Genomic DNA, 10,876 nt, shown 5'->3' with positions numbered 1-10,876 from the left:
TGTAAATTTGGTTTTGTCTTGGAATATCTTGGTTTCTCCATCTATGTTAATTGAGAGTTTTGCAGGATACAGTAACCTGGGCTGGCATTTGTGTTCTCTTAGGGTCTGTATGACATCTGTCCAGGATCTTCTGGCCTTCATAGTTTCTGGCGAAAAGTCTGGTGTGATTCTGATAGGTCTGCCTTTATATGTTACTTGACACTTGACCTTTTTCCCTTACTGCTTTTAATATTCTTTCTTTATTTTGTGCGTTTGGTGTTTTGACTATTATGTGACGGGAGGTGTTTCTTTTCTGGTCCAATCTATTTGGAGTTCTGTAGGCTTCTTGTATGCCTATGGGTATCTCTTTTTTTAGGTTAGGGAAGTTTTCTTCTATGATTTTGTTGAAGATATTTACTGGTCCTTTGAGCTGGGAGTCTTCACTCTCTTCTATACCTATTATCCTTAGGTTTGATCTTCTCATTGAGTCCTGGATTTCCTGTATGTTTTGGACCAGTAGCTTTTTCTGCTTTACATTATCTTTGACAGTTGAGTTAATGATTTCTATGGAATCTTCTGCTCTCGAGATTCTCTCTTCCATCTCTTGTATTCTGTTGGTGAAGCTTGTATCTACAGCTCCTTGTCTTTTCTTTTGATTTTCTATGTCCAGGGTTGTTTCCATGTGTTCTTTCTTGATTGCTTCTATTTCCATTTTTAATTCCTTCAACTGTTTGATTGTGTTTTCCTGGAATTCTTTCAGGGATTTTTGTGTCTCCTCTCTATGGGTTTCTACTTGTTCATTTATGTTTTCCTGGAATTCTTTCAGGCATTTTTGCGATTTCTCTCTGTAGGCTTCTACTTGTTCTCTAAGGGAGTTCTCCACGTCTTTCTTGAAGTCCTCCAGCATCATGATCAAATACGATTTTGAAACTAGATCTTGCTTTTCTGGTGTGTTTGGATATTCCATGTTTATTTTGGTGGGAGAATTGGGCTCCGATGATGCCATGTAGTCTTGGTTTCTGTTGCTTGGGTTCCTGCACTTGCCTCTCGCCATCAGATTATCTCTAGTGTTACTTTGTTCTGCTATTTCTGACAGTGGCTAGACTGTCCTATAAGCCTGTGTGTCAGGAGTGCTGTAGACCTGTTTTCCTGTTTTCTTTCAGCCAGTTATGGGGACAGAGTGTTCTGCTTTTGGGCGTGTAGTTTTTCCTCTCTACAGGTCTTCAGCTGTTCCTGTGGGCCTGTGTCTTGAGTTCACCAGGCAGGTTTCTTGCAGGGGAAAAGTTGGTCCTACCTGTGGTTCCAAGGCTCAAGTTTGCTCGTGGGGTACTGCCTAAGTCCTCTCCGCAGCGGCAGCAACCGGGAAGATCTGCGCCGCTCTTTCCGGGAGCCTCCGTGCACCAGGGTTCCAGATGGCGTTTGGTGTTTTCCTCTGGCGTCTGGACGTGCACAGAGTGCAGTCTCTTCTGGTTTCCCAGGCGTGTCCGCCTCTCTGAAGGTTCAGCTCTCCCTCCCACGGGATTTGGGTGCAGAGAACTGTTTATCTGGTCTGTTTCCTTCAGGTTCCGGCAGTGTCTCACGCGCAGGGGTCCTGCCGCTCCTGGGCCCTCCCCTACGGGAACCCAGAGGCCTTATACAGTTGCCTCTTGGGCCAGGGATGTGGGCAGGGGTGGGCAGTGTTGGTGGTCTCCTCCGCTCTGCAGCCTCAGGAGTGCCCACCTGACCAGGCGGTGAGGTCTCTCTCCCACGGGGTTTGGGAGCAGAGAGCTGCTAGCAAATGCTCTTAATACCACCGAGCCACCTCTCCGGGCCCTGATTTTTTTAATTAATTAATTAATTAATTAATTAATTAATTTGTGTGTGTGCGCGCGCGCTCGCGCACGTGTGCGTGCATAGTCTGTGCGTTTTCGTGTGCCCGAGTGCAGGCAGGTGTTCGAGAAGCCCAGGAGAGGGTGTGGGATCCTATGGAGTTGGAGTTAGGGACAGCTGCGAGCTTCCCAGAATGGGTGCTGGGAATCCAGAACTCAGGTCCTCTGAAAGAGAAACAGGAATTTTAATTACTGAGCTATCTCTGCAATCTCAGGCTTTTCATTCTTACTTTCTAGGACCTGTTTCCAAATACAGCCTCATTAGGGATTAAGGGTCAGGGAGAGGCACTATCCATCCATGCCGTGTGGCCAGGGTATAATCGTGAGTTAACCATGCAGAAGTGAAATGAGCTTGTCACCACCCCCACCGGTTTTGCAGGGCAACCAGGAAGTGTCATCATCCACCTCTCATTTCATGGCTGGTGCCCCTATTGATTTCCTGAGCAGGTCAGGCTGGGCCAGGTGTTTTGTTTGAACTTGATCCGACAGCCCTTTGTAACCCAAGGCCCAGGCCTCTGAAAACACCAGGGAGGCTTGTGGCAGGTGGCTGCACCCTCACCCTCCACCCCCCTGCACCACCTCCACCAAATGTCACCAAGGAAAGGGGAGGGTGAGAATGCAGGGGCAGCAGGGTAGAAAGTGGGACTACAAGTGGTTTGGTCATCTCTCCTGCCTCAGCTGTCCCAGAGGACCCTGCCCCCATTCTTGCGTCTCTACCCTCAGGAGCAGGGCTGAGAACAGTTGGGAGGGGGAGGAGAGAGGGTTAAAAGCCAGTCCTGGGCCTTTCGTGTGATGAAACAGGAGCAGGGAGTCTGCCAAGAACAGGTCAGGCTCAAAACAGGAAAAGCCCAGTGTAGTGATAAATGGACTCTTCTCTGTCGATTTTACATGGATCTCTGGGGAAACGTGCTGGAACTGATCTCATTCCGATTTTTTCCCCCTCAAATCTTGTAGAAGAGGAAATGCACAAAGCGCCCTGCGGGGTTGCCAGAGCCTAATCTCTTCCAGGTGCCCAGATGCTAAGGTAAAGGGGAAAAGGAGTTGTTGGCAGCCATCGGAAGAGGGCCCTGGAAGGGGCAGGCGTCACGTGGAGCCCGAACACCAGCCTGCGGCCCTTGGGGCTCCAAGCTCCAGCAAAGCGGCCGGCGCTGGAAGTGGTGGATGCCGACCAATCTTGGAGTCCTGCCTCAGCCCCACTCTGGACCTGCGCACAAAAACCTGCTTTCCTGCCTCCTAGGTGTTAACCGGACTCCTAGAATGACTCACTGTCCCTCTGAGTAGTGTATGGTTCTGTTGGTACCTCCATTTCTATTTCCCTTACCCTTTCTTGTTTTCTCGTTGTTGTTTGGTTTGGTTTTTGTTTGTTTTCATTCTTTTCGCTTGTTGAGAGAGAGTCTTATGTAGCCTAGGCTGGCTTTGAATTTACTTGAACTTTTCAATCCTCCTGCGTCTACTTCCTCCTCCTCCTCTTCCTCCTCCTCCCCCCCTCCTCCTCCTCCTCATCATCATCACCATCATCATCACCACCATCACCATTGAGACAGAGTCCCAAGTCTCCCCAGCTGGCCTTGACCTCACTATGAGCAGTCAGGGGGGCTGGAGAGATGGCTCAGTGGTTAAGAGCACCGACTGCTCTTCCAGAGGTCCTGAGTTCAAATCCCAGCAACCACATGGTGGCTCACAACCATCTGTGATGAGATCTGATGCCCTCTTCTGGTGTGTCTGAAGAGACTGACAGTGTACTTATATGTAATAAATAAATATTAAAAAAAAAAAGAAGAGCAGTCAGTGCTCTCAACCGCTGAGCCATCTCTCCAGCCCCTGTTTGGTTTTTTGTTTATTTGTTTGTTTTGTTTTTGTTTTGAGAGAAGGTCTCACTTTATAGTCTAGGTTAGCCTTGAACTAGAAATAATCCTGCCTCTGCCTCTCAAGTGTGGGATTACAGGTATGCATTGCTGTCCCTGGCTTTCTTGTGTTATTTTGAGACAGGGTCTTGCTTTGTAGCCTAAGGTGGCTTGAAACTTACTATGTGTAAGACATTGGCTTTAAAGTTATAGCAATCCTCCTGCTTCTGCCTCCAGAATGCCAAGTCTGTCCTACTCAGTGTGTGACTTGTAGACCTTTCTTGGCTTCTGGAAGCCCTCTAGGTTGGATCAGGGTTGGCCTCTGGACAGAGCATCCTCAGTTTCATTTGGCCCCCCTTAACCTTTCTAATAAATCTTGCTCACAAAGTCCCTACTGTGCTCCATTCTTGAGAAGGCTAGACTGATTCCATGACAGGCTTCAAATTGGCAGTTAAGGAGACCAGGTCTAGGGGTTGGGGATTTAGCTCAGTGGTAGAGCGCTTGCCTAGGAAGCACAAGGCCCTGGGTTCGATCCCCAGCTCCGAAAAAAAGAACCAAAAAAAAAAAAAAGGAGACCAGGTCTAAATCTCAGTTTCCAAGAACTGGGCAATTCCAGACAAGTCCAGGTCCCAGAAGCTGCCCTGCCGCCTGGCCTGAGGTGAGGACAGTGGGTCAGCAGCAGTTTCCAGACCTCCCCAGCTACTTCCTCAGCAAGGTTCCAGCCCTGACATCCTGGTAATGGAATATCCATAGAGAACCCAAAAGATTAACATAGAGGCCACCTACCCCAGAATTCCCTTATGTGCTTTAAGTCAGGCCCGCAAGCTCACTTGGTTGTCTCTCTTAATGGGAGACCCCAGCGTGCTGGACTTGTGCAGAATAAAACACTCTGTGCTTGCATACTATTTGAGTCTGGGGTATCCTTCTTCAGAGAATCATGGACCCTTCCACTCTTTCAGGTATTCCGGAGGAAAACAGAGTTATCCTCTGGAGGACTAGCTCTAGAATTCCACAGGGCTTCACCCTCTGCTGGCCTCCCTGATACAGGAGTTCTACATTAGGTCTTTCCTCCCACAGATCCTACCACTGAGATCTTGGCACCGTGATCTCCCATTGGTGCGTCTTTCACAGTTCTCCTCTTCTCTTTCACTGGCACAGCCACAGATACCGAACATGCTCTCCAGCAGTCTGCTTTCTTGGCTCCAGGACCTCAGGCCCGATCCATCTTTTCTGATGGAACATTAAATTAGAAGGTTTTGTAGGACACAGGAAGTCTTCTGAGGAGGAAGGCTTCGGCTTCATGTTGTATGTATTTGTTGCAGATGGTAAGCTAGTCACGTGCTCTTGTCCTATGGGGAGGGTGAACTTTCAGAAGTTTAAATTGCTGGGAGGGAGACCAGTGAAAAGAAGGACTTGGGCAAGCGTTGTTAATGAGTACCAATGCTGCTGGGGGAAGGACCTGACTCAGGCAAGCATTGTTAATGAGTACATTAACTGCTGTGGGGAAGGACCTAAAAGGAAGGACATTTACATGGTGCCAAAATTCCATCCAAGTTGAATTTTGGAAATTTCCCTCAGTGGAACATTCCACTTGGGGGAAAAGTAACTTTATGAAGTAAATATTTGTGATCAGGTGACTAATTTAGCATCATTTGTAAAGGGACTCCAAGGCATTATTGTCTCTCTGACGACACCGGATGTGAAACATTCTTGCCTCAAGTAGTTAAGCTGAATCTTAGCACCTTAATTTCTCAACCAAGACTGGAGTATGAAATGAGCTCTGTGGCTTCTGTGCTGTGTGGGCTCTGCAGAAAAGAGAACCAGTAATGTGTATGTCTACAGAGAAAGGTTGACTTTCTAGAGCTGACTCCCAGACTGGCTCCAAGTCCTGCCCTCCACTTGCTAAGTAGCCTATCCTCTCGCTTCTGCCTTCCCGGTGCTGGGATCACAAGCATGTACCACCACACCTGGCTGCAACATTTTAATGTTTTTGAATATTTTTATAACAACACATGTCTGAAGTACAGACAGAATCAGAGGATCATGGGCTCTCTATGTGAGTCCATAAGTGGATATAGACACTGGAGGAGAAGTCTGGAAGAACACAACAACAGCAACAACAACAGTAACAACAACAACAAAAGAGGCTCAGAGAGTGCACAAGCTGGCCTGAATTCACAGTGTAGACCAGACTTATCCTTCAGCTCACAGAGATCACTGTGCCTGTACCTCCCAAGTGCTGGGATCAAAGGTATGCACCACCATGCCTAGCTTATCGTCATTATTTTTAATTATGCGTTATTGTGTGTGTGGGTTTGCCCTTGCAAGTGCACATATCTAAAGACTTGGATCTCTTGGGAGCAGGAGTTACAGATGTGACAGGTGTAAGCCACCTGATGGCTTTTAACATGGATGTTTCCATGTTTAAAATCCATACCCAAGGATATGCCCTTCTTTTTTTTTTATGGATTTGCAAATACAGTTTATTTTACAGAAATTCAACATTATAAACAGCAGGCACCTCCCACCCGCCCACCCCTCCCCCCACCCGCCCCTGGGCACAGGCCGTGCTATGTGAGAGTGAGCAGGGATGCAGCCTACTGCTTTGGGTGAGAGCTGAGCAATGGAGGAGCCTGCACCGTGTCCTGCCTGCCCTGCGCACGCACACACCTGCCCGATGCACAGGCCACCAGAGTCCGTCTGGGCCCAGCCTCTGCTGGGACAGTTACATGGATCCCGCCCAGTTCTCCAACTCCTTCATGTCGTCGTCTTCCTCCTCCTTCTTCTTGGCGGGTTTGGATGGTAGGGCTACAGAGGGGACATTTGGTAGAGGGACTGTTTCGGGCCCACTGATCTCCAACAAATTCTTGTCTAGCTCCTCTTGTTCGAGTTCCTCCAGCTCTGCCATGAGCTCATCCTTGTCAAACTCTTCTCCAAAGCCCACAGGTTTGGAGATAGCTGTGGAAGTCTGTTCTGCAAGTTCTTGCTGGTCAGCAATGTCCTGCATTAACTCATCCACTTTATCAATGTCCATGTTGTCGTGGGCAGCCTTCATGGCCTTGGCGGCATAGCCCATGTTCTTGAGCACCTCCGTGTTGGTGTTGGCATTCTCTAGGGCCTCCCGCTGGAACTCGATGGTTGACAGGGTGCCATCAATCTGTGCCAGCTGCTTCTCATACCTCTTCTTGCGCTTCAGAGCCTGCAAGGCCGCGCGCTTATTTTTGGTGCCGTGCTTCTTGGCAGCCGTCAGCTCCTGCTCGATCTTCTTCTCCAGAAACTCTTGTTTCTTGCTTAGCATTTCCTCCGTGTCCCGAAGTCGCTGTATGGCCTCCTGGGGGGTCGGGTCGCCCTTGCCCGCCTTACCCCATCCAGCCCCGAACAGCTTCCCGAACACCGACATGGTTGCTGCTCGCCGCGCCGGCCTCCGGCGCCCACTCCGGCTCGGCTCGGCTCGGCTCCCGCGCCCACTCCCGGCCTGCCGCTCCCCGCAGCCGCAGGCCTCGCCTCCACCTCCGCCCCGCAGCTGGGCCCGGCCGCGTCACCTCCCACAGGCCCGGATATGCCCTTCTTTTTCTTCTTCTTTTTTTTTTTTTTTTTTTTTTTTTTGACACTGGGGACCGAACCCAGGGCCTTGTGCTTGCTAGACAAGCGCTCTACCACTGAGCCAATCCCCAACCCCAGGATGTGCCCTTCTTAAACGCTAGCCCTAAGCTGGGCATGTTCCATAATGAGATAATGCATCTCTTAAATTGAGCGTCCTCGGGGATGTGCCGACCTTCGGAGTGGTCGAGGTAATAAATCTGTCTCCCATTTGCCTGGCCATCCCTGTGTTGGTTTGGAGCTCACCAAGAATTGAATCTACTGTGTCCAGTTACACACACCAGCGAGAAGACGGGAGAAGATGGGCAGCTACAAGTGCAACTCTTCAGAAGGAGGTAGTCAGTCTGCTGATGCATGATCTTAGATTTCCACACTTCAGCACTGTGAGATGTGTTTCTAGTATGTTGCCCATACACTGTACACTTCTCTGATACCATTGTCTACACCGAGTTAAAGCAAGGCTCAGCTCTCCCATGGGAATGAGAGTCTTGATGAGGCAAAGTTCAAATTCTTCTGTGCTTTCCTGAAGTGAAGACAAAAACCAGCTGGACGCTGGAGGCCATCATCCACCTTACAGAGAGCAGGAAGTGGGGACAGAATATGACCAGGAGCCACTGGGCTGCAGCCATCTCAGAACTCTGACCCTTGGGACAGAATTAGATTTTTCATAATAGCTTCTCCTGGGTTATTAATAGTTATACTTTATAACTCAACTACAAAGCAGAGCAACAATATGGTTGGCAGCTGTGTGCCCTATGAGATTCAAATACATTCTGAGAGTGAGTCAAGCACGACAGTATTTCAGCCAAAAGATGAACGCTGTGAGGTGTGAAGTATTCTGGCTTTGGCATGAGTGAACATGACCAAGGCTCACTCCTCTGTTTAGGCACCATGAGATACGTCATTGGATAATTTATACAACTCCTCCAGGTCATATCTCCCTCATCTGAGGAGTGGGCAGAATACTACTGCAGAGTTACTAGAAGATTTCAGACCGAAATTGCTTGATGTGATGCTGGATTTTACTGGTGCTATTGGGAGGGCAGGGGACACTAAAGGTCAGGAAATATAGCCGGAGGAGAGTACAGATAAACACCAAAGAAAGAGTCCCCATTCCAGAATGTGGGGTACTAGAGTAAAACAGAAGGAAATGGAATTTTTTTAAATGTAAAAACTATAAGCCATACAAACATTGATATAGTTGGCTGTGTAAAAATGCAAATTCTGCGGGGTAAAGGTCACTATGAACAAAGGTAAAGGGTAATCTGGGACAAGCATTCTCAGTTTCTAGCAATTGGAACCCCTGTGCCTACTGAAGGAAGGCCTACTATCGGACTAGTTGAACTAGTTTTCATGTTCTCCTCTTGGTCTCCTTTCTCAAGCTCATAAAAAGCTATTTGTCTGTCTGTCTACTAAGACAGGGTCTTGCTGTGGAGCTCTGCTGACCTAGAATTTGCTATGTAGCCTCACATCACTACAGTCCTTGTGCCTTACCCTTCTGAGTACTGACATTGTAGTCATGTACTGCTGTGCCTGGACCAACTTCTTCAGACACATACAGGCACCTACTGCCATGACAGTTCCATGAATTGGCTGGCTTAAAACTTTTACTCACAGTTTCTCATATCTACCTATCTATCTATCTATCTATCTATCTATCTATCTATCTATCTATCTATCCATCCATCCACCCACCCACCCAGCCAGCTAGCTAGCTAGCTATTTATTTATTTAGAAACAGACTCTCACTGGATAGCCATGGCTAACCTGGAACTTTGTAGGAAGAACAGGTAGACCAGGGTGGCATTGAACTCACATAGATTATCCTGCTACTGCCTTCCAAGTGCCTTCCAGGTCATATGTCAATCTTTATATTGCTGTTAGCTGTTTGGTTCCATCCAATGAAGGCACCCAAGGAGATTCGAGCTCCAGATATTCTGACCAGGAAAAGGGTAAACAGCTGTGCCAAGGCAAAAGAACCACCACCTACTAGAATGTTGGTTTTCCCTCCATTATTAGTAAGCCTTTGGGAGGCAATGACTCCTGTTATCACAACTGCATTCTAGAGCCTTGGAGAGCAGCAGGCCCTCAAATAGATATGTGCCGAGTTGGTTTGAATCTTAACATGATTCAGTCTCTGGGGGCTTTAGCCACTATCATTCTGAAAGCCAGTATCTGAACCGGAGTGATTCCTGTCCAGGGAGACATTGCCTTTTCTGTAAGGCTGTGTCTAGGTAGACCAGCTGGACCTGTTGTGTAGCCTTTTTTTCTTTCCTCCCTCCCTCCCTTCCTTCTTCCTTCCTCCCTCCCTTCCTTCCTTCTTCTTCTCTTCCTCCTCTTGTTCCACCTCCTCCTTCATTTGTATTAGATGAACAGTTAGGCTTGCTGCTTTGTAAACCAACCCAACACAGTTACAGAGAACTGTAGGAGTCTGAGAAAAACAAAGTCATGTATCAGGGGCCATCAGGAGAATACTGAAGCATTCTCACATTGTAGACACAGCACGTCATGTGTGCTCCTGAAATCCCCCGATGCTGAATGTGTACTCATTCACTGAATACTCACTCACTCATTCACAGTTCTTATGCAGATGACCACAGGTACTGTTTCTTCTCCACCTTTCTCTTTCATGGGTTTGTGCATGATTGGCTTATTGCCCACTACACAGCTTGTAGAAAGGACCATTTTCTGAGCAGGTGGTGTCCTCTTGGCAGCGAGAAGAAGCCTGGATAGCTGAACATAGGGGAGTGCTCTCGTAGGTGGCCCTGCGAGAACGTCGCTCCCTGGGTCTCCCTTCCCAAAGGCTGCTGGCCGACCACCATCCATTCATTCTTACAAGCTTCTACGAAAGAGAGCCAAGAAGGAAGGCTCATCCAAGGACAGAAAAGAAATACACGTCAGAAGCACCGGAGCAACAAACCCACACACCTCCAGCCCAACCCTCGTCCTAATATGGACACATGTCTCCATGCAAGGTTTGAATACTGTTGTCCTCATATACCCGGGAGGCCTGCCGCAGAGTGTAATAACCTGGGGCTGAGACACTCGTGTCATCCAGTAGTTTAGCCAGCAGTGTTGTGCCTTAATCACCCACAGAGGGGCCTTGTTTCCTAAGCTTCAAAAGAGTCCCTGCCTAGAGGATGAAATCAGTCACCCTTTAAGGCAAAGGATGCTGGGTTTGGGAAACTGTGCTTCAGAATTGAATTTGCTGACCTAGATGGAGCTTGCAGCCCATAAGCCTCACACCACTGTGAGGTTCTTTCTTGGGCTGGGACAATGTTGCAATGGCTGGGTTCTCAGAAGAGGTCTGAAGAAATCAGAGGCATGGATGACAGCCCGAAGACCACAGGCCCCTGAGACCTTCCCGTTTGTTCCATGGGGAAGGAAGTGGGAGGAGACCTCTGTGTGGACACTGGCGTTTCGTCAGAAGGAACAAGGCTGGGGCTTGAGTTTTCACTGTGTACCCAGTCCACATACCCAGGTCAGACAATTATTTTTAGTGAGAAGGTGGAACCAACCACAGAGGCCCAATGCAGGTTTGGAAATGGGCTTAAAATCGTGTGAACTGTGGGGCTGGGGATATAG

The 10,876-nt window shown here is 48.4% G+C and overlaps 1 protein-coding gene across 1 annotated transcript; it reads right to left on the bottom strand.

The window, feature by feature from the left end:
* Nucleotides 1-6,145: 6,145 nt before the first annotated feature.
* Chmp4bl1 (chromatin modifying protein 4B-like 1) lies at nucleotides 6,146-7,191 on the bottom strand. The gene has a single exon (NM_001276456.1). The coding sequence runs from the start codon at nucleotides 7,089-7,091 to the stop codon at nucleotides 6,417-6,419; it is 675 nt and encodes a 224-aa protein (NP_001263385.1). The 5' UTR covers nucleotides 7,092-7,191; the 3' UTR covers nucleotides 6,146-6,416.
* Between the last annotated feature and the right edge of the window lie 3,685 nt (nucleotides 7,192-10,876).

The sequence above is a fragment of the Rattus norvegicus genome, chromosome 4 (genome assembly GCF_021556685.1).
Source record: "Rattus norvegicus strain SHRSP/BbbUtx chromosome 4, alternate assembly SHRSP_T2T, whole genome shotgun sequence".
Taxonomy (NCBI): Eukaryota; Metazoa; Chordata; class Mammalia; order Rodentia; family Muridae; genus Rattus; species Rattus norvegicus.
This window is presented reverse-complemented; position numbering and strand designations above follow the sequence as displayed.